Here is a 22,550-nt window from a genome sequence, read left to right on the forward strand (position 1 = left end):
CCCCGGGGCGCTCCGCAGCGCGGCGCGGCGAAGATGGGCGAAGGGAGCATCACCAAATTCTTCCAGAAAAGGTCGCTCCTCCGCTTCGTGCAGAAATATCAGCCCCTGGGAAGCGGCGAGCCGGAAGAGGAGGTGAGGATTGCCCGTGCCTCTTGCCTGGACCGGCTGAAATAGTTTGTGTGGTTGGGGTTCGCTCGGTGTGCTTCGCCTGCTTTGTCCCGCCGGTAACTCGAGATCGCTGTCGCTGCGCTGGCCCCGCTCCGTGCGAGCCCAGCGGCTCCCGGCAGCAGGGGGATGAGGTGGGTGCTGTTTGCCAGGGTCAGGAGCCATGGGGAGCCTTGTTTCTATGCAGCAATCCGAGAGCTGAGGCCCGAATCCTGCCCAGGAGCTTTGTTCCCTGCTCTGAGGAGCATCCGAACTGAGGAAGAGCGTGGGACGGCCCTGGAGTGCCGTGGGAGCTCTCTGGAGCGTGGGCACAACAAGGGAAATGGAGAGCAGGGCTCCCCTGTCCCCTGCAGGGTACCCCTGCCACCAGAGCTGGCCCCCGGCAGAGGGGCTGTGACCCTGGGGCTGTGACCCCGGGGCTGTGACCCCAGGGCTGTGACCCCAGGGCTGTGACCCTGCGGCTGTGACCCTCGGGCTGGGACCCTGGGGCTGTGACCCCGGGGCTGTGACCCTGGGGCTGTGACCCCGGGGCTGTGACCCCGGGGCTGTGACCCCAGGGCTCTGACCCTTGGGCTGTGACCCTCGGGCTGTGACCCCAGGGCTGTGACCCTCGGGCTGTGACCCCAGGGCTGTGACCCCAGGGCTGTGACCCTCGGGCTGTGACCCCGGGGCTGTGACCCTGGCGCTGTGACCCCGGGGCTGTGACCCTTGGGCTGTGACCCTTGGGCTGTGACCCTGGGGCTCTGACCCTGGGGCTGTGACCCTCAGGCTGTGACCCTCGGGCTGTGACCCTGGGGCTCTGACCCTTGGGCTATTCCTGCACCCCTCTGTGCTGTTCATGCAGTCAGGGCTGGTAGCCAGTGGCCAAGGAGAGTTTTGGCTCAGACCTGCAGAGTCAACATGGAAATACTGCTCTCCTTTCCTGAAAAATGCTGCACTGATGTCCCCTCCCTGTCCTCGGTGCAGATGGAGTGGCCAGTGGTGGTTTGGGTGACATATTTGCTGTTTTTCTTGGGTTTTCACCACAAAATCTTCCAGGCTGGGATTATCTGATTATTTGCTGGGCACAAGGTTCCCGTGGCTCAAGCCCCACTTTTCCTGCCACATGGCAGATGGGTTGGGTGCTCTGCCACGTGAACCCCATTTGTCTAATTCCTACAGCACGTGGGGTTAGCCCTTATTCCCATTCCCAGCGAGCTCCGTCCACACACTTGGAGAGATTCATGAGCTTTTCCTGACTGCCTGAGGCCTTTCCCAGATATCATTTCAGCTAATCCCCTTTCTGAGTCTGGCCTGTCCAGTGTGGGGTGGGTCAGTGTCACAGGGAGAGAAAACGAGACATTGAACTCTCACCCTGTGCAGTGCATCGGGTGATGCTGCTCTGCACTGCTCACCCAGAGCTCAAAACCCCAGGAAAAGAACATCTTGATGAGGTTACAGAAAGTCCCTGTGACCTGGCTTGGTGGGAAGCTGAGATTTCTAATTGTACGTAGGCAGGAGGCCACTGGCAATTAGGCTGGCTTGTTCTTAGGCTGCACCTTTGTGCTGTGCCAAAATAAATAGTGACATGTATTTACTTCCAAGTCTAAACCCCTCTTGAATTTTAGTTCTGGTCCTTGCAAAGAGTGGTCTGTGTGTAACAGGAGAGGGAGGTGAGGAGAGCTTTGTAGACAGCAGTGTAAAATGAAAATAAGAACTTGGTAAATCAAGAACTTATTCCCAGAGTATGAGTTAGGCTGGTAAATTACTCATTTTTCCCCTACTTGATGGCATTTTGCTTCTTTACTTGAAAATAGTTGCAGAGCATTTCCAAACTTATAAATATTTTAGTCAAAGCACTGTGCTGGGCCATAAAGGTGTGATTCCAGGTGATCTGGTGGGACTCCAGGCAGGATAAATGCCCAAGTGTTTGTGAGGAAATGTCTTCACAAACATTTCCTATGAAGGAAACCCCAGTGCTGTCACTGTGGGGTGATGCCCCGTTCACCTGTGGCCATGGAGATGGCAGGGCACTCCCCTGGCACGCCAGAGCACACGCCCAGCCTGTGTCCAGGCTCTGCTGTGCATGGCTTAACTCCTTTCCTGCAGTGCCCCGTTCAGAACCAGGGGAATTCTGGTGGGGCTGATTTACAGTTTATGAGAACTGTGTGTTTCCTGCAGAAATCTGAAGGACAGTCAAAGGTTTCTCTTCTGAGCGTCCCAGTGTGTGTGACAGTGGGAGAAAAGCCTGGGCACTGCTTCTTTACATCCCCCTTTCCCTCTGCCCACGTACCAGGGGCACAGCCCAGGGCAAGACTCTCAAGGGGCTGCAGCTGGGTGCTTCCAGTCAGCTTTACTGGAAAACCTGGGGCCTTTTGAGCAATCAAAGGGACTGTTTTGAGCTTTGTGTCAGCAAGCAGGGGGACCAGATCTTTGTTTCACGTAAAAAATTCCGGAATTCTGTTGGCAGATGTGCAACAGGGGAGTGGGAAATTGTGTGGGAGGTGCAGAAATCGTGGTGGTGGTGATGGGAAAGGACTGGGAGCTTGGAGAGGGAAGCCCAGCAAGGCAGCTCCTCACCTGCAGGGCTGAGGGTTGCTCTAGGCTGGATTCTGCATTCTGCCTGCACCCCTGGAACATGGGTCTTTTTTGCCTGCCATGTCCACCCAAAAAAAAAAGAAATGTAAAAGGCTTTGGAGAGAATGGTTTGATTGATTTGTTGGATTTTTGGCAGGGATTAAGTTTAATATTTGGAAGGGCTTCATCCAGCCCACTCTGGATTGCAGTCCATTAACTGGTCCAATGTAACCTAAGACAGGGAAAAGAATATGCAAAGCCTCAGCAGAGGCAGAGGTGGGGGAAAATCCCGAGAACTGATATTTTGGGCTGTTTGCCAGAGTACACAAAAAGGGCTGTGTGCTCTGCAGAAAGCCCCATGCTCTCTTTCTTCCACATGGGCTGCTCTGTGGCACAATTGATGGATTGTTTTGGGATGAGGGATGCTCAGGTACCTCCAAGGTGGCTCCCAGCCACACCAGCTGCTCTTTACAGCCTCCGATACCTCCTGATCTTGCAAAGCAATAGATAAACTGATAATTCCCCTTCTGTTATTTCTTCCTGCCCTGCTGTGTGGAGTCTGTGCTCCTGTGCCGAAAGGATAAAGGTTAAAATGGAAATGGATGTTGTGGATAACCCACAATATCTGTGGATAACCCACAATGTCTGCTTTGCAGTGTAAATACAAAAGCCAGTAATGCTCCAGGAGAGGTTTGTTTGTCGAGGGATTTGCACAGGACACTGCCTGGTGCCCCACATGCATGGGGTGGGATGGGACTGGGGCACAGGGGCTCTGCAGAGGCAGCACGTGCAGAGGAGGAGGGAGATGGGACCCCACTGATGCATTTCAGGGGCTGTTCTGGTGGGAAAAGCTGTGCCCTGCTCATGAGGGGAAAGCCCTTTCAGGTGCAGGCTCAGCAGTGCATCCAATAAAGCTGTTCCAGTCACAGCAGCCCCGGCTGCCGGGAGCAGGGAGCTGCCAGCATTTCTGGAGAAGCCACAGAGGGCTCAGACACATCCAGAGCCTTTGTCATTCATTTCCTCCACACCTTTTTGAAGGAAAATATTGCTGATAGAGCTGGGCCCTGCTTCCCTTGGGGACTGCAGGCATGTTATCTTCATGTCCAGGTCTCTTCCTGCCTTCCTTCCAGCTGCTTTCATTAAAATTAAAACTGCTCCAGGACAGAGCTGTACCTTGATACCTGTGTGTGTCACCTGCAGCACAGAGGAGCCTGGAGAGGCCACATGAATCAGTGAATTCCAGGATGTGTCTATCCATGGCAGCCTTGTGTTTTCTTCCCACCAAACCCTTCCATCTCCAGAAGTGGCTCTTGGGATTTCAGTGTCTGGATGTCAACAAAGTTACAGGGACCTGATGGATTTGTGCAACCAGGACACCCAAACAGGGATATAAATCATGGGTGTCAAACATGGAAGGGGTATTTTTGTCCCTTCTCAAGAGGTCTGTTAAGGAGATGTGGAAATAAGGGTGATGTCCAGTGCTAGGATGGCTCAAAAAGGGGAGCAGTGCTGCAGCTTCCCTGGGCAAAACGGGGTCACCAGCTTGAGGGAAATGTGGGAGCAGGAAAATCCATGGAGATCTTGGGCAAATTGCTGGGGGTTTGGAAAGGCAGGTTGATCTTGGGACAAAAAGGTTTCTAAGTGAGCCCTGCCCAGACCAAGGGGTCCCAGCAGACTCCTGTGCTGCTCCACTGGGAGCAGGGGCATGCTGGCATCCCTCGTGTTGGCAGCTGAGCTGTGGGTCAGGAAATGGCCATAAAAAGGGGCTGCAACAGAAGGATATGGCTAAAGCCTGGTCCAGGAGCAGGGCTTAGAGACGCTCTGAGCTCTGCAGAAACCCCAAGACTGAAACCAACTCCACGAGAGAAGAGCCAAGGACATTTTCTGCATTTATGATTTTCTGCATTTATGATTTTCTGCATTTATGATTTTCTGCATTTATCTCAGGCTTTAGATTGCAAAGCCCTGGATGCTCCTAGAAAGCTCCTGAATATTCAAGGGAGGGCCAAGTCCCCAAATACCCCGGCAGGAGGATGAGCCAGACCTGAGTGCATCCCACAGCAATCATTCCAGGGTGCTGGGAGCTGCTGCCAAATGCCTGCCACGCTCTCTGGGGCTTCCTTTCTTAATGAACACTCACACCTGTGCTTGATGGATGTAGAGAAAAGGGAATAGAACCCCTGTCCCTTGGGAAGGGGGAGATTTCTCCCTCTCTGTACTTAGCCTGATCACAGTGCCTTCATCATGGGCCTGGCAGAGATTTTGGGGATGCTGCTGCTCTGGGAAGTGCATTTGAGAGATGGAAATGGAGGGAATTGAAAGGGAGAGGTTGGGATGCTGAGAGTTTGGGCTGCCTGGATGGGGCAGGAAGGGTTTACCCTGCTTGGAGGCAGCTGCAGAGTCAGTGGCGGAGCAAAACAGCCCTGGACACAGGAGGGGAGATTTTGCTTCTCACTTCACATTTCTAACTCATATTTTCCCTTCATTTATTACATTTTTAGGAGGGGAAAGGTGTTTTCCTTGCTCTGAGCATCGAGTCTGGGCTGTGAGACACTGGCAGGGGACAGAGCTCCTCTGGGGCTCTGTCACAAACCTTTCCTGATCAGCACCGTGAGCTTCTCTTTGTGGTTCTCCAGCTCCTCACAGCCTCTCTACCCCAATGAGAACCTGCCCCTGCCTTTAAGCCTGTGGTCAGGATTGATTAGAGCTGGTATTAAAGCGCTGAGATTCTGGAAGTGGGTGTAGTGACTGAAGGAGCCCAGCTGGCAAGGGGAGGGAAGGGGATGAAGGGAAGAAGCAAGGAGGTGCTGGAAAGCTTTAATTAGCACTGCTCTCACCTAACGATTGCTTTGCTGTGTTTCCTCAGCCCCAGGAGGAGTGTGAGCTGAAAATCATCCAGCAGGAGAATGAGGTGGCAGTCCTGCCCCCGAAGGACGCCTGTAAATGCCACAAGGAGGACTTGGCAAGAGCTCTAAACGTAAGGATTTGCCCTTGGCAATGTGGGATCTGCCTGTGGGAAGGGCCTGAGCTGCAAAATCAGCCTTTAACTGACTTGCAAACTCCTGGGGTGCCCAATTCCTCTGCCTTTTCGTGGGATGAATCCTCTGAGGGTGCCCACCATCAGGGAAAGCTTTAGTGCTTGGCCGTATTTTGGGTTCTGACCTCATTATTTTTTAAATTCAGGCAGAAAAGATTTCATCCCTTCTCATTTTGTTCCCTTTGAGTTTTGTCAGGGCATATTTATTTTTATTTTATCTTTAAATACACAGTGCAAACAGAAAATCCTCCTTTCTTTTACTATTTTACATTTCTAAATTGTCATCTGTAATATAATTTCTCCCTTTTAGAAATAAACTTTTTTTTTTAATTAATTTGTGCTTACTTTATGGGTTTCTGTGGTGGTTGATGGCAAAATTTTATAGTTTAACAAAAATACACATTTAAACAGAAAAAAACAACAGACAGATTTAATTTTTTCATGTGGGACTGAGCCATGAAGATCTTGCCTAGTCTGCTAATGGGGGTTTAATAAAAATTTGACATAAGAAGTTTTCTGTAACTATAATATGAAATGTTTGGGTTGGGTTTGGGGTTTTTTCCCCTCTAGGTTGATTTACAGACTGGACTCTCTGAGTTTTCCGTGCTCCAGCGCCGGTCAAAACACGGCTGGAATGAATTTTCAGTAGAGAACACTGAGCCAATATGGAAGAAATATCTGGACCAGGTGAGGATTTTCTGCACAGATCCCCATTTCTTGGCAGAAACAAAAACTGGCTGGGTTGCTCTGAGCGTGTGCCTGCATTGAAATATTCAGGGTTTCTACTTCCAGAGGCTGAGCCTTGGAACAGGCTGTGCCCTGGGCACAGAACTGCTTCTTCTCCTGGGAAAAACCACTGTGAGGCTCCTCTGCAGCTCACTGAGGGTGCAGATAACATCTGCAAACAGAAATGAACCTTTTTACCTCCACACAGCCCACAAATCAAACGCTGTAGATCAGGGGCCTGATTGCTGGAGCACATCTATTCCCTTCGAGGCAAGTGAGAAATTTGTGCAAGGTTTGAGGAGAGCCAGTGGTGGCTGGAGGATGCTCTGATTTTGGCTGTGCCTCCAGGAAAGAGGCAGCTGTGGAGCTCAGGGGAGTTTTAGGGTTGATGCCTGGTGAAGGCTGGCCTAGAACAGAGACTAGATGGAGATAAAGAATAGAGTAGGGATTTATTGGAAGGCCTCAATGGATCCACCTTGGGCAGCACAACCCAAAATGGCCACAAAAGAAAAAAAAAAGGATGATTGGTCATGGGGGCTCTCACTGTGATCAGCTCTGCTCCATTGGCACATTGCAGTTCATTGTCCCATTCCAGCTCCAGCCCATGCAGTCCCATCCTGCTTGTTTTTCTCTCTCCAGCCCACGTTGTTTGTGCTCCTGGGCCTGAGATTTGGATCATTTGTCCTTGGTGCCCAGCTGGAGAAGGAATTGTTTTGTCTCCCTGCTCTGTGCAGAGAGCTCACCATCCCCTGATATGAAGCCCAGACCCACACACTAAAGCAGCACAGAATGTGAAAAATAGAAACTCCAAAACCTGAGGCATCAGGGTCTCTGTCAGTGACACACCAGTGACAGGTACATTCAGAAATGCTGTCATGTGCTGTTGACACAATTTCACACCAACTGCCCCCAAAAGCCAGGCAGACAGTGCTATTTGTTATCTTCTCTTTCTCCAGCTTGAGTTTTGAGTATCCTTGAGTTTTGCTTTTATTATCTGTTTCCCATCAGTATTTAATACGTCTTTCACCTCTCTTTGAGAACTTTTAAACAGACAAGAAGGACCTTTTGTTTGTTTGTTTTTATTTTTCATTTCCAGCCAGTGATTTGACCGATCTTCCTTAGTTGAATCACAAGGATTTGAGGTGCTTTGAAAGACTTCATTTTTATTTCACAGTTTATCCCTTTTTTTGATATGATTGACATTCTTTAAGCTTTTGGTAAGGATCACTAAATCTCTGCAAGGATTCTTTTATTCCTGATAAAAAGTAAGATGGTGGGTTTTATTCTGCTCAGCCTTCAGAACCAGTTTCTTCTACAGGGACTCCAAAGGGATTTGTTGGTACATCTGTGATCCTCCTGCAACCTTTTGGTGCCTCTGGTCCTGCACCATTCACACCCTGCACTTGAGCATCAGCCCTCAGCCGTCCCTTGCTGTGGCTTTTCCCAGCTGCTATTTTTGTAAACATCCCCTTTGCCTCGGTTTTCTAAAGAGGAAGGGAGGGAATTTCACCTTTGGATCCAGCCAGGAATAAATTAAAACCCTGGCTTTCCTGCTGAGCATCACCACACATCTGTTGCACAAAGCAGGCAGATTTATCTTCATCCATTTAATTCCCTTCCATCAATTCCCACATCAGTTAAACAGAGCTGTAATTCTCTCAGGTAGGAAAAGGGGCCTCAAAATCTCTGTTTAAAAGTGAAACAACTGAGCACCTGACTCCCACAGCCCTCAGTCCAGTGAAGATTTGAGCAGATTAATTAAAGAAAAAATGAAAAAGAAGAAGAAAGAGGATTTTTTGTTTCAGATTCTAAAAAGACAGTAGAGGTTTTGTTTGTCCTTATTGTGCATCTAAGAAGTTTTTTGGAATCAGCTCTGTGTCTGCAAATGGGAGCAAAAAGGGGAAAAGTGGGGGGATTTATGGGTTTTGGTGTGAACTTCACAGCATTCACAGAATCACAAGGCTGGGAGAGACCTTTAAGATCATGGAGTGCAACCCAGCCCCAACACCTGAACTAAACCCTGGCCACATCCAGGCTTGTTTAAACCCATCCAGGGATGGTGACTCCACCACCTCCCCGTGCAGCCATTCCAGAACTTTATCACCCTTTCTGTGAAAAACTTTTTCCTAACATCCCACCTATATTTCCCTTGATGCAGCTTGAGGCTGCAGCAGATTTCAGCCTGCTGCTCCCCAAAGCCACCCATCCCCTGTGGGGCAGGAACTGCAGAACATGACCATGATGCAAGGAGGGTCCTGCAGCAAAACCACCCAGGGACCCTTCCTGCTGGGAGACACCCTTCCTGCTGAGACCCTTCCCTTCCTGCTGAGACCCTTCCCTTCCTGCTGAGACCCTTCCCTTCCTGGTGGGACCCTTCCCTTCCTGCTGAGACCCTTCCCTTCCTGCTGGGACCCTTCCTTTCCTGCTGGGTCTGCAGCCAGCTCAGCTTCAGCACCTCCCATTCCATATTTCCCTTGTGTTCCCAGTTCAAAAACCCCCTCATCCTCCTGCTCCTGGCCTCAGCTCTAGTGAGTGTCATCACCAAGGAGTACGAGGACGCCACCAGCATCACCATGGTACGTGTCACCTGTCCTATATCACCATGGTACGTGTCACCTGTCCCCCATCACCATGGAAAGTGTCACCTGTCCCCCATCACCATGGAAAGTGTCACCTGTCCTATATCACCATGGAAAGTGTCACCTGTCCTATATCATCATGGTACGTGTCACCTGTCCCCCATCACCATGGAAAGTGTCACCTGTCCCCCTTCACCATGGAAAGTGTCACCTGTCCTATATCACCATGGTACGTCACCTGTCCCTGATCCCCATGCTGGGTGTAACCTGTCTTTTATCCCCCATGGTGGGTGTCACCTGTCCTTTGTCCCCATGGTGGTGGCCCCTGTCCTATCCCCACCCCGTCTCTGTGCCCTCACCTGTCACACCCCTCTGTTCCCAGGCCGTGCTCATCGTGGTCACCGTGGCCTTCATCCAGGTGGGTTGTGCAGAGCTCTGCTCCGTGGCCATGGCCAGCAGGACAGAGCCCTCTGCTGTAACTTGGCTTTCTCCTCCCTTCTCCTTTGAAAGGAATATCGCTCAGAAAAGTCTCTGGAAGAACTCAACAAGCTGGTGCCCCCCGAGTGCAACTGGTGAGACGTGGCTGCAGCAGGGAGTGGGGCTGAGAGGGCAGCACCAACAGAAGAGAATTATTCCAGGTTCTTGTGCACACAGTGAGAACCTGGTCTCTGGAGAGGTGGTACCATGAATGGGTGCAGCACCATGTCACAGGGAAATGGGATGACATAATCGGTATTGATCAGAAATTATTAGAATGTTTGTTTAACTATTAGGAAAAAATTAGAAATAAGGAGTAGGCACCCTGTGGAATTGAATAAATGCTAAGGGACAGGAGGGTCCCAGAAAAATTCTGCTCCACATCCCTGCAGTATCCTGCATGTCACTGTCTCCCCAGGCAGGAAAAACCTCACCTGTGTATATAATTTTTTGCTTTAGGGTAGTTTTTCCCCACAAGAGCTGGGCACAAAGCAGCACCTGAGTGCAGGTGCAGGTGGGATGGGGTTCCTGTCCTACCTGGTGCTGCACACACGTGTCAGGCACAGGCACAGCCAGGTCACAGCCCATGGAGCAGCTGCAGGGTGGATCAGACACCGCTTTCCCCACAGCTTTGATGTTTGTTATCAGTGCTGGAAATGACAGGAAACGTTTTCCCTATTCATGTCTTTGCAAATCAGTTTTGTCACAGCCAACAGGAATAAGTTGTCAGGCTCAGGGAAGCCTTGCCCTGCCAAAGAGGTGTGGGGTTTTCCTCTGGTCCAAAGTTCACCCTGGAGCTTACAAACCCCACAGCTGGTTCTTTATTTATTTATGATACGACACCAGAAGCATCCAACTGCCTGTAAGGCTCCACTTTGAATGCAACAGTGGAATGCTAGGGGTAATTCTAGCTTTAAAAAGCTTCTTTTTAGGTTCAAGAATCTGCAATTCATTATTTAAAGCATGAAAGCACAACTTCTTATTGCTCCTCTACTGTATAAATAATGTTTAAGTCACTTCTGAAATGTAAACCATCCATAACCTGCCCATCTATTTAAAAATTAAAACCAAGCCCAAGCTGAACATAATCCTCTGCTCATTGCTATGAAGATTTTCTGTTCTTATTTACATTGGAAGCTCTTTGGGGCAAGGCTTCTTGCTTTCTTGCCAGCCACATTCCCAATCTTGCAGAAAGAATAAATCCCTCACAGACTGGTTCTCTTTCTTTTTTCTCCATTTGCCTCGTGTAGCCTAAGGGAAGGAAAACTGCAGCACCTTCTAGCACGAGAGCTGGTGCCTGGAGACATCATCTACCTGTCTGTGGGTGACAGGGTTCCTGCAGACCTCAGGCTCATAGAGGTAAGTACAGCTGGAAACGAGCCTGGCTGGGAAAGTCCTTGTCTTAACAGTGCCCGAAATGCATCGTGTTAATTAGGTTACAGATCTGCTGGTGGATGAATCCAGTTTTACTGGAGAAGCTGAGCCTTGCAACAAGACTGAGGGTGTCCTGCTGGAGGCTGGGGACATCACCACGCTGAGCAATGTGGTTTTCATGGGGACCCTGGTGCGATACGGGAAGGGAAAAGTGAGTTCTGACATCACCGCTCTTTTCCTGGGCATTAATTACAGATTCCTTTGGTGTGGGCATGGAGTGACAGGAAAAGGTGAATGACAGAGGGCAGGTTGGATATTGGGAAGGAATTCCTCCCTGTGAGGGTGGGCAGGCCCTGGCACAGGGTGCCCAGAGGAGCTGTGGCTCCAAGCCCTGGATTCCTGGAAGTGCCCAAGGCCAGGTTGGACAGGGCTTGGAGCACCCTGGGGCAGTGGCAGGTGTCCCTGCCCATGGCAGGGTGGAACAAGAGGCTTAAGGTCCCTTCCAACCCAAACCAGTCTGGGATTCCCTCGGTTTTTCTACCTCCATCTCTCCTTTTTCCCTTTTTTCAGGGCGTGGTTATTGGCACGGGTGAAAATTCCCAGTTTGGTGAGGTGTTCAAGATGATGCAGGCTGAGGAGGTAACACAGTCCCTGTCTGGGGAAATTTTGGATGTCCTGGATGAAAGTCTGTGAGCAGGAGCAGTCCCAGGAGTCAATGCACTGGGTTCAGTTCTGCTTCTGCCTCAAAAAGCCCGTGTGAGTGAGGGACACCAAAGTGACAGAGAAGCACAGGACAGGCTCTGCCTGTTGGAGGGTTGAGGGTGGGAAAAGCACAAGGGACCATGGATTGACAACCAGGACTGTGTGGGACACTTGTTCTGGGCTGACCATCATCTCCTCATCCCACACAACAACCAAAGGAAAACCAGTCATCTCTAATTTTTCCAGACTCCCAAGACACCTCTGCAGAAGAGCATGGACAGGCTGGGGAAGCAGCTCACCCTGTTCTCCTTTGGGATAATTGGTGAGTGGGATGCAGGGCTCACACCCACATGGTTGGCTGTGGGATCCCTCTGTGCTCCAGGGCTGCTCTTCCAAAAGCACTGGTGGGTCTGGGTTACCTGGCCTTTGGGGGTTCCAGCAGAGACACTGAAGGAGAGATTCGGGTGCCTCATTGCATTTTTAGTTCTGCAACATCAGCTAAAACAGGTTAGGGATTTTTGAAGTTCTTTTTTTAATCAGATCCTTTACCCCCCCGCCCAGGTTTGATAATGCTTATTGGCTGGCTGCAAGGGAAGCGTCTCCTCAGCATGTTCACCATTGGAGTCAGGTGAGGACTGCAGAGCCCTTTTCTCTTTGATTTCTAATGAAACATCCCCAGGAATTCCCCGTTCAAAACAATGGACATTTCACATAAGACAAATTGAGTTAAACCTTTCATAAATACCTATTTCTCATGCACTGGAAAAATTAACATAAGGTTTAAACAGAGTGGAGAAAAACAATACCAAGCTTGAGGGTTTATTTAATTTTCTAAACTGTTATCTTGAAAATCTTCACTGGCAACTCTACCTCATCCTGCTGTGAATGCCCTTTCCTATCTGTGCTATGGATTTAGTGGGAGTGTACCAACAGCAAATATTACTCTTTGCTGTTCCTACTGGATTTACATCTAAAGAAAGGAATGCATACCTCACACAGCATAAAGAAGCATTCACAGCTTCTTATTCAAACACTATAAAAAATGTGTTTCCAGCAGTGCCCATGAAACCTGTTAACTTGGTGTTGTCATGGTTCTAAAATCAATTCTTAAAGAAAATAATTGTTCTATGCAAAGAGAAAAAAATCCAGGTGAGGAGACAACAGAGAAGCCAAACTGACTCAGTGCCACCTTCCTGTCTCCCAGGGGATGTGGTGGCAAAGGAAAGTGGTTCATTCTGAGTTTTGCAGGGCAGATTATGGTTTTGTAAGGTCTCCTGGATTACATTTTGCACATACCTAGAAGCATTTAGAGTTTCCCAAGGAATATCTAATATCCAGTATACGGACTGGATTTTTCCAGCACATCAGGTGTTGCAGGTTTTGATGGTGGGGACATTTGGGAGCTGGTTCTGTCCCCGACATCGTGGGGTAAGAGAGGAGGTGAGGGGCTGCACGTGGTCAGGAGCCAGTGGCTAACGTGTGAGTATTCAACTCCCATCCTCAGAAATTTAAATAAACGAAATTAAATCCAGCCTCTGCATCCCTGCTTAGCCAGAAATTACTGCTCTTTGGCAATGTAAAGAAGAAAAATAACTGCTCTGTCAAAATCATCCAGGAAGAGGTTGAAGGGCTGGATAAATACCCTGCTTTTGTATTTCCAGCGTGCCAGGAGTCCCAGTGTTATCCCCTTAGGAAAATTCAGCCCTGGGAATATCCCCTTGGCACCTTTGGGTCAGTACTTGTGGTTTGGCTCCCGTGTTGAGGCTGTTGTGTCTCTGCTGTCCCCAGCCTGGCCGTGGCTGCCATCCCCGAGGGCCTGCCCATCGTGGTCACTGTCACCCTGGTGCTGGGAGTGCTGCGCATGGCCAAGAAAAAGGTGATTGTGAAGAAGCTGCCCATAGTAGAAACCTTAGGTAAGGCTGCAGAGGGCTTGGTCACCAGCCAGGCTCCAAAATCTGAGCTGGACAGCCACAGGCTGGCCTCGGGAGCCTTGGTCTGATCCGGAAAAATAAATTTGGAATAGGCTTAGTGGGACAGAGCAACCCACTCAGAATTAAATACATTTTCTACCCTGTGTTTCTCACCCTTCTCCCTTAGTTTGGTGGTATGAACACAGGCACATGCTTGGAATGGTGCAACCCAGACACACACTGGGTTAAAATCTTTGTTTCTCCTTGCTCTCCATGCTGTGGGATCCTCCTGCAGATCCACCCATCCACTTCTTCAGTGTCTGGCTAAAAAAACCTCCCCAGCCCCTTCTTGACAGCAGAAATAAAGCCATTTTTCCTTCTGCAGGCTGGCTGGCCTTCTCCCTGATATCCAAAAAGTCATGGAGAGTTGGGCAGAGAGGACCTTGAGAAGGTGTCCAGCACATCCTCACAGCTGCACGGCACAACACACCAGGATGGAATTGTTCTTCCACCTCCCCTTAGCTTTAATTTGTCCCTCACTCCCAGGTGGCTGCACTCCAGGCTTTGCTGCTCTGCCCTGGGTCAGGGTGGAGAGATATGAAGGAGGAGACACGGTGTCTCCTTAGCACCACTCATTAAAGGCACAACAAACACCAAGGCTGGTCCGTGCTGTTCCCAAAATCTGCTGCAGCTTAAACCTGTCCTCTTAGGAAACACTGCTATTGTTTGAACTGCCCTTGTTTGTTCTGCAGTTAAGGAATCTTATCACCCTGATTTTATTGTCTCTGCCCTGACCCAGGACATCTGAAACAGCTTTTCCCTCCTGAGGGAATTTGTTCTGCTAGTGCTGCGCCCACGGAGGCGGAACTGCAGGTGCAGAGAAGGCACAGCCAAAACTGTCTGTGAAACCTCTGAAAAGGAGAAAAACAATCCTTCTTCTTTAATTGTCAGTCACTGAAAATGAAGTATTGGAGGTCACAGCTCCAATACTTTGCTCTCTGCTAATCCTTCAAAAGTGTGATTGATTTAATTGCAGCCCAATCTGCTTTATTTTCTCTCCAGGCTTTTACCTGGAGGTCGTTGTGCTCATGGGGTCTGTGCCTGAGCACTGTGATCACCTCCAGAGCCAGGGAAGATATTCACACTCACAAGGGAGCTGGAGCCTGATGCCTGTTTTTTTATTAATTTTCTCCCTTCTTGGGAGTAGAAACTATCTGGAAAGTGGCTCCTCTGCTACTTCACCCTGTTGTGGTATTTTGTAAATGGGCACTGGAAAAATGTGCTTTGCTGGATCAGGATTGGCACAAAGCAGAGCAAAGGGGCAGTTTATGCTCTTAGATATGTTCTCTGAGTATTTTTTGTGACAGTCTTTAACCCACCTCCTCTCACAGTCCCTTGGTGAGGCAGGGAAGGGCCACTATCCCTGATTTAGAGAAGCAAGGCTTAACTGGCAGGGTGGGAATTGGGTCTTTTTGGGATAGAGCAGCTGTTCTGTTTCTTGTAAATGTAGGTGAACCTGGTGGGAAGAAATGATGATGTTTGACTCTAGTTTAGAAGGTTGAATGATTTCTTTATTATAACTATACTATAATACATTAATATACTATTTAAAGGAGTATAGTATAGTATATTTTAATATAGCATATAGTATATTGTATAAACTGTAGAGTATATTTAATATTTTATATTTTAATATACTATTTAAAACTACATACTTCTTCTAACTACCATATCTAACTCACAACTCATGACCCTCTCGTGAGAGTCCAGACTCAGGTGGATTGGATTGGCCATTAGGCTCAAACAATCTTCACTAGAATCTAATCAAGTAATTACCTCAGGTAAACAATTCTCCAAACACATTCCACATGGGAAAAACAAGGAGCAGAAATAGAAATTGTTTTCTCTTTCTTCTCTCTGTGCTCCTCTATGAAAAAATCTTAAGAGACAGAAGAATGTGGCTACCACACTGTTGAGTGATACTGAAACTCAGAAACGATGACTGAGACAATGTGACCCTCTTCAGGTGTCCCCTACCACATCTCACACCCAAATGGTGCTCACAATGCCCCAGTGTGCACTCAAACCCTTCCCTTCCCTTCCCTGTTAGGAACCTCACCCATTTCTCCCCCTTTTCCCCCTTTCAGCGGTGCAGTTTAAACACCGCGAGTGCAACTTGTTCTCCCTCTTTCCAATCTCTCTGCTGGGCTGCGCTATTTGCCAGCTCTGACCAGAGCCATCCCTGCCCCAGGTTGCTGCAATGTCATCTGCTCGGATAAGACGGGCACTCTGACTGCCAACGAGATGACGGCGACGCGGCTCGTGACCTCGGACGGCTGCCAGGCTGAGGTAGGGGAAGGGGTGAGGAGCTCCCCCAGCCTCTCCTGCTGGGATTCAGCAGCACTGAATCTGCCTCTGGTTCACTCAGAGCCCAACCAGGGAGGCTGGCCAGCCCCAAACCCAGCAGTTTCTGTCGCATTCCGCACAGGGAAGGGATTTTTGCAGCCCTGGGGACAAGCAGAGTTGGAGCTGGGGGTACAGAACTGCTCAGGTACCACAGAGATGTTCATTGGCATAAGCTGCTCTTCCCTGCAGGTTTTGTAAATACTGAAACCTGCCACTGACCTGTGGACGTGACAGTCTGGTCAGAGAGAGAAAGCCAGATAAGCTTTCCCAGGAGTTGTTCTGGGGAGTTTTGAGAAGGCTGAGAGAAAGAATTAAAACAATCTTGCAGCTGATGCTTTGAACAGTTGTTTCCTCATAAGATGTTTATCAAATGTTGTCTTCTTAATTAGCCAGTGGTGTAACGGGGTGTTGATTAAATGACCGATCAGGTCCACCTGTATTGGAATGGTGTATAAAAGAATAGGTTTTCAATAAAACTCAATTTAACCTCCTGAAGAAACCTAGAGTCTGTGTGTCACCTCACTCAAGGGTGACACTGAGCCTTGCTGGTCCATCTCCTGGAGGAATATTTATTATAAGAGCAGCTTTATTCTCTGCTTGGTTCATTCCTCTCTGTGCAAAATGAGGGAAAATGCAAAATGTGAGGCAGAGGAGAGATGGACAGACAGTAAAGAAGGCAGGGCTTGAACAAACCCAGAGATGTCACTGCTGCCAAAGGTCTGCATCTCTCCCCCGAGCTGCAGGAGACTTCTGGAATCACAGCAAACAAGTTCCCTATAGGACAAATTGACTCCTTTTGTCCCTAAAAAGCCATTTTAATGTGATATTGTCACTGTCTGCAGCCTTTCCTTTAAGCCTTGCTTTGAGAGAGAAAGAAGAACCCCTGCACTCCTTCAAAATGAGAATTTTCTTGAGTGCAGCCACCTGCACACATCTGCACCCCAGTCCTGCCTGGCAAAGGGGAAATTTCCCATCTCTCTTTCTCTCCCTCCCCCAGGTCAGCGGGGTGGGCTACAATGGAGAAGGAAATGTTTATCTTCTGCCATCCAAGGAGATCCTTAAAGAATTTTCCAACATCTCCATTGGGAAACTCGTGGAGGTAAGTATAAATAATGAACCAGCTTATCCTAGTTACATTCAGTTTTCAGTTGCACAACTTACTTTGGATAATTAGTGTGAAAAAAAACCACTTTTGTAATTCTAAAATGGACTGGCTTGCTAAAACATTCCATGGAAAACATTCTCATGGAAAGACTGAGTGTGATGTAATTCCTGAAGTTAGGAATGAAGGGCAGTGATCATAAGGCATGCAGGGAGAGACCAGAGCCATCAGCTTCATGAGTCAATGATATTCTGGATAAAAATACAATTCTGGCAGAGGAGAAACCAATAGATTTTACCCTGTTCAGGTTTTTAATGTGCACAGTTTCTAGACATTAGCCAGCTACACAGTCAGTTTATAAATTTATTGTGATGTTCTCTGGGTTTCGTGTCAGCTTTATATAAAATTTTGAACATTCAGCTGTAGGCTAAAGTGGAGTGTTTGTGTGTTGAAATGATTTGAGCTGGGATCTCAAATGGAGATTGGGTCCTGTTTTATTCATACTGCACGTTAGAAACAGTAGTAGGAGAGACTGAGCTTTCATTTTCATGATCTATGAAGCTCACTAGATGTGTCTTATGTTTTCTTGATGTTAATTTATCCAAAGCATAATATCTTACCAAAATATTGGTGTATGCTATTCATTAAGTGGCTTTAGAAAACACAAGAACTGATCTCAAGTGACGCTGCTGAGGGGAAACCTTTTCCCAAAACTTTTGGGATGTGGCTCCTTTCATTCCCCAACCTTTCATCCATTCATTTAAAGGGATGAAAAAGCTTGGACTTCAGAAATGACAAAACTAGCTCATGTAAACCTGTCCCTTTCTCCAGGCTGGCTGTGTAGTCAATAATGCTGTTATCAGGAAAAACAGTGTGATAGGACAGCCCACAGAAGGAGCTCTCATTGCCCTGGCAATGAAGGTAAGAGCCTTAGAGTTTAAAATTTCCCTGCAATTCAAATAAATATATCAATCAATAAATAAAAGCTGGATTTGTGAGGTCTGGCAGCAGAGTGAGACTGCTTTAAATTCCCCAGGCTGGTTTTAGTCCCCCCTGGTCCCCTCTGCCCAAGATCACAGATGTTGCCTCTCCCAGTCATCCTTTAGTCATGGACAAACACTTTCCTGGAGCTCCTGTGCTGACAGCAATCCCTGCTTGGCTTGGTTAATCCTGCAGTTAGGCTGGGTACTGCATTTCTTTTGGGCTCAGACAGGACAGCCTTTTTTATATTTCCTGCATGTGCCAATTAAGAGTCCAAGAGGAAGAGAAGAGTTAAAAATGGGCAGGAACAGGCCAGGCCAGATTGCATGGCATAGGGTCACCCTCATTTTGGGTCATCTGCTGGCTTTTACTTTTTCCTAGTCATGATTATGTAAAACAAGATGTTTTTATGAATATTGCATTCACACTGCTGGGCAGGGCTGTGAAACACCCCAAGGTGTCACCTCATCGGTGTCACCCAGGCTGTGGCCTCAGCCCTCAGGTGAAGCACAAGAGGTCCCTGATGAAATGATGCCCCAGCAAACATCTGATCTTACCCCCTGCTTTTAAAGCTCGTAACTCTAGCAGTGAAATAATGATTTTTAATTTTTTTTTCTTTTTAAACAATGGCATTTCCTTTCCCCAAATGCTGAGTTAAAACCTTCCTCCTGCTCTGGAATTCAGCAGCCAAGCAATAGCAGAATATGAGGGAGGGTGTCTCTCCTATTTTTCTTCTTAATGTTTTGGTTTGGTGGCAGCTGGGGACAGAGGTGATCAAAAGCAGCTTCCAGTGTCTCCCACCTGGGAACACCCACACACTCTGCTGGAGCAGGACTGTATTGATTCGGACTGAAAGGTTTTGTTGTGAATTGCTTTTTGAGTGTAATTCATCAGGAAATAATTCAAAACCACATCCACGACTGACCATTCTGTTATTTGCTATTTCCCTTCTTTCAAGTAGAGTTGCTGGGAAATAACCCAGAAAATAAACCCAGAAATCTGCTCAGCCCATTGCTTGGCCATAGGTTTAGGGAATGGACTTGATCCTCCTTTGACCCAAAGCCTCACAAAAAGGCAGAGCAGCTCCTTCATTCTTTAAAAATGTATCAGGACTCAAGCTTCAAACTCCAGTTTAATCTATCCCATATCAGGCACACCAAAAGGGAAGAAATGTTTTGAAATATGGATTTTGCTCTCCTCGTGTTTTCTCTTGAGCTCTGTGGTATCTGACAGCCTGGAAGGTCAGAGTCAACAGTCAATCCTTGTGATATGGGAAATACATCCAGCTTTTGGCAATGCCCAGCCTTACAGTGCTCTTTTTGTTTTACCTTGCTTCAGATGGAATTAGCTGACATAAAGGACATTTATGTAAGAAAGAAGGAAATTCCATTCAGCTCCGAGCAGAAGTGGATGGCTGTGAAATGCACACTGAAAAATCAGGTAAAGCAAACAGAGGCAGGGGCTGGTTTCGTGTTTCTAATTGTGTACCTCAACAATGGGCATGAAATTGTATCTCTTCAGCAAATAATGTTTTCAGGAGTTAACTGTGTCGGGAGAAAACGGAACAAACATCAAAATTCCCAGCTTGGGTGGATTTTTAGCCTGTAAAACTGAGTTTGAATGGGAGGGGGAATACTTTTCATGCAGTGGCTCAAGCAGGAAAACAAAAGTTTTTCAGAGAGAACTGACAGAGAGGGAGAGGTCTGGTGTTTGGGAGAAAAGGTTGGCCCTTTATCCCTTACTGGGTTAAGGAGCTCATTTTGGCTGATATTATGCTCTGGTTTAAAAACTCACCAAGCTTTTCATTACCATGCTGTCTGTGAGGGCTGAACATGAAAAATGGCCAGAGCAAAAATATCCCATCCTATTCATAATATATGCTCCTGGGCATCTCTTGAAACAGGTAAAAGAGGAAATAGGATCTTTTCTACCTAAAGACATACTCATTTAAAATGTGCTCCTTTTTTTGGATAAAGTGTATTTTCTCCTTCCTTTCAAGGATCAGGAAGATATTTACTTTATGAAAGGAGCATTTGAGGAAGTTATCCAGCACTGCACTCTGTACAACAGCGGTGGCATCTCGTTGTCACTCACACCCCAGCAAAAAGCCCTCTACCAGCAGGAAGAAAAGAGAATGGGCTCCTCAGGACTTCGAGGTCAGTCCTTACTGCCCCTCACAGCTTATCTGGCCTAAAACTTTCCTGCTCTTTTATGGTTAGGATGGGCAGAGGCTCAGTCCTCACAAAACCACAGAATGGTTTGGCTTGAAGGGACTTTAAAGCTCATCTCATCCCACCCCTGCCAAGGGCAGGGACACCTTCCACTGTCCCAGGTTGCTCCAAGCTCCAGTGTCCACCCTGGCCTTGGACATTTCCAGGGATCCAGGGGCAGCAACAGCTTCTCTGGACAACCTTTGCCAAAGTCTCCTCACCCTTACAGGGAAGAATTTATTCCTAATCTCCAATCTAAATCTCCCATTTCACCTTAAAGCCCTCAGCTCTTAGCATCACTTTCATGGTCTCTTCTCAACACTTGTCAGAGTGCCAAGGGCTGTGTCTTAGTTCTGCTAGCTGATCTTGTTTTTTTGGGCTGGGTTTAAATTAGTGAGTTTGAAAGGAACTGCAAATAAGCACTGGAAATGTGAGTGTTTCTCTTCCATGGGGGGCTGTGATTGTCTGGGACATGCTCTGGGTGCTGCACTGCAGAGCTTTGTGCTGGGCCCGATCAAAGCGCTGCTCTGCCAACTTTTGGTTCTGGAGAAGGCAGCAACACTTTGGAAGGAGTTCCAAACATGGATTTGGGTGCTGAGATTGCTGTTTGAAGCTCGGTTCAATCCTTTGCTAGGCCAAAATCTCTCCATCTCCTGATCCCAACTGCCTGTCAATGCACTGCCCACAGGAGCTTTATCCACGTGTCACCTCCTTCATCACCAGGAACATCCCCTCAGAAACATCTCAGACTTTCACACAGTGACACAGACACCATTCCCAGCTTGTAAGGAGATGAGGAAAAGCCTTGGCAGCTGGATTTGGAGGATGGTGGAGTCAATGTACAGATTCTCCCACCCTGTGTACTGTGGTTAGGAGCTCCTGTGCAGTGCTTGATTTACAATATCCAAATTATCTGCCCTTGTGGCAATGGCAAATTACTGCTCTGAGGGGAAGTGATTAACTCAGGCAGCTGCTGCAGCTTTTGATTCCATCATCAAAGCAACGCTGACATGAACCCCTGGCAAAATATCATTGAGTGATTTAAGAATGATTGAATGATAATGGGTGTGCACCAGGAACAGAGACAAAATGTTCAGAGCCTGGATGTTTACATGGTGGGAGTTTCACTGCTTTAACTGAATTTACATTTCACATTTTTAGGTTTTAAAAGAAGTGCAAGTTTTTGCAGGAATGCTATTGTTTAACTTAGTAGTTTAACAGTGTCTGGTTTAACATAACACTGTCCAGATTTAATCCATCTGTATTTAGGGAAGATGTGATAGACAGCTTAAAATTAGAAAGAAAGAAATCCTAAGAGAAACATGTCAAACAGAAATGCTCTCATTCAGAGAAACTATTATTTAGTGGACTGAATTTATAAAAATGTGGACTGAATTTTTATAGTGTCTATACAAGGTCTGATTGTAATGACTAAAGATCTGCTTTTAATGACTTTTTCTGCTGGGAAACAGGCAATTTAATATCTTCTCAAAATATTCCTTTTAAAGCACAGAAATACAACACTAACAATTTACTCTTGTGCTCTTTTTATCCTCTCTGTTACTAGTACTTGCTTTGGCTTCAGGTCCAGAACTTGGCAAACTAACATTTCTAGGTCTGGTTGGAATAATTGATCCCCCAAGGGCTGGGGTGAGAGAAGCTGTTCAAATCCTGTTTGAGTCTGGTGTGTCAGTGAAGATGATCACTGGAGATGCCCTGGAAACAGCTGTGGCCATAGGTACCAAACTTTCATCCCTTAATAAACAACTTTATCATTGCTTTTGTGTGTGCAGTAGAGGCTTTAAAGGTCACCGAGTTTTTGCTTTTCCATTTAAATAAACATTAAATGGAGTATAGAGCAGCTACAAACTCTAGGCCAAATTCCAGTAAATTAATTCCATTATTTTAGCACCAGAAATGGCAGAATCTCAGTGTAAGACTCTTAAAAGACACAGATAGCATTGCTAGGATTATAGAATCCACTAATATTTTGAGTGTGAGTACCTCTTTTCTTTGCAGGACAGAATATTGGTCTGTGCAATGGGAAGCTGAAAGCCATGTCTGGGGAGGAGCTGGACCAACTGGCAGAGGCAGAGCTCTCCTCCACTGTCCAAAATGTAATGGCTTTGATTACATTAAAAAAAGCCTATTTCCAATAGCTTCCACCTAATACGAGATTATATTTTGTCTTTTTTGGTTTTTCAGGTTTCCATTTTCTTCAGAACAAGTCCAAAGCACAAACTAAAAATAATAAAGGTACTAAGAGCCTCTGAAATTCATTGTACACCTCACAAAAACAAGGGGGAGGGAGCCTCGGTTCTCTGG

The 22,550-nt window shown here is 47.4% G+C and overlaps 1 protein-coding gene across 3 annotated transcripts in view; it reads left to right on the forward strand.

The window, feature by feature from the left end:
• Positions 1–22,550, forward strand: part of ATP2C2 (ATPase secretory pathway Ca2+ transporting 2) — a 27,177-nt gene continuing 4,627 nt past the window's right edge. The window contains exons 1-20 of one of the 3 annotated variants that reach the window (XM_068203135.1): positions 1–132; positions 5,588–5,698; positions 6,329–6,445; positions 8,971–9,060; positions 9,446–9,481; positions 9,574–9,635; positions 10,791–10,899; positions 10,976–11,125; positions 11,485–11,553; positions 11,863–11,938; positions 12,178–12,244; positions 13,405–13,529; positions 15,778–15,875; positions 16,930–17,031; positions 17,866–17,955; positions 19,354–19,455; positions 20,015–20,171; positions 21,793–21,963; positions 22,245–22,342; positions 22,431–22,481. In XM_068203135.1, coding sequence (XP_068059236.1) covers positions 34–132; positions 5,588–5,698; positions 6,329–6,445; positions 8,971–9,060; positions 9,446–9,481; positions 9,574–9,635; positions 10,791–10,899; positions 10,976–11,125; positions 11,485–11,553; positions 11,863–11,938; positions 12,178–12,244; positions 13,405–13,529; positions 15,778–15,875; positions 16,930–17,031; positions 17,866–17,955; positions 19,354–19,455; positions 20,015–20,171; positions 21,793–21,963; positions 22,245–22,342; positions 22,431–22,481 — 1,980 coding nt within the window. In that variant the 5' untranslated portion in view covers positions 1–33. The remainder of the gene's footprint in view (positions 133–5,587; positions 5,699–6,328; positions 6,446–8,970; positions 9,061–9,445; positions 9,482–9,573; positions 9,636–10,790; positions 10,900–10,975; positions 11,126–11,484; positions 11,554–11,862; positions 11,939–12,177; positions 12,245–13,404; positions 13,530–15,777; positions 15,876–16,929; positions 17,032–17,865; positions 17,956–19,353; positions 19,456–20,014; positions 20,172–21,792; positions 21,964–22,244; positions 22,343–22,430; positions 22,482–22,550) is intronic. The other 2 variants (XM_068203133.1, XM_068203134.1) reach the window with 2 other exon arrangements.

This window comes from Anomalospiza imberbis, chromosome 12 (assembly GCF_031753505.1).
Source record: "Anomalospiza imberbis isolate Cuckoo-Finch-1a 21T00152 chromosome 12, ASM3175350v1, whole genome shotgun sequence".
NCBI lineage: Eukaryota > Metazoa > Chordata > Aves > Passeriformes > Viduidae > Anomalospiza > Anomalospiza imberbis.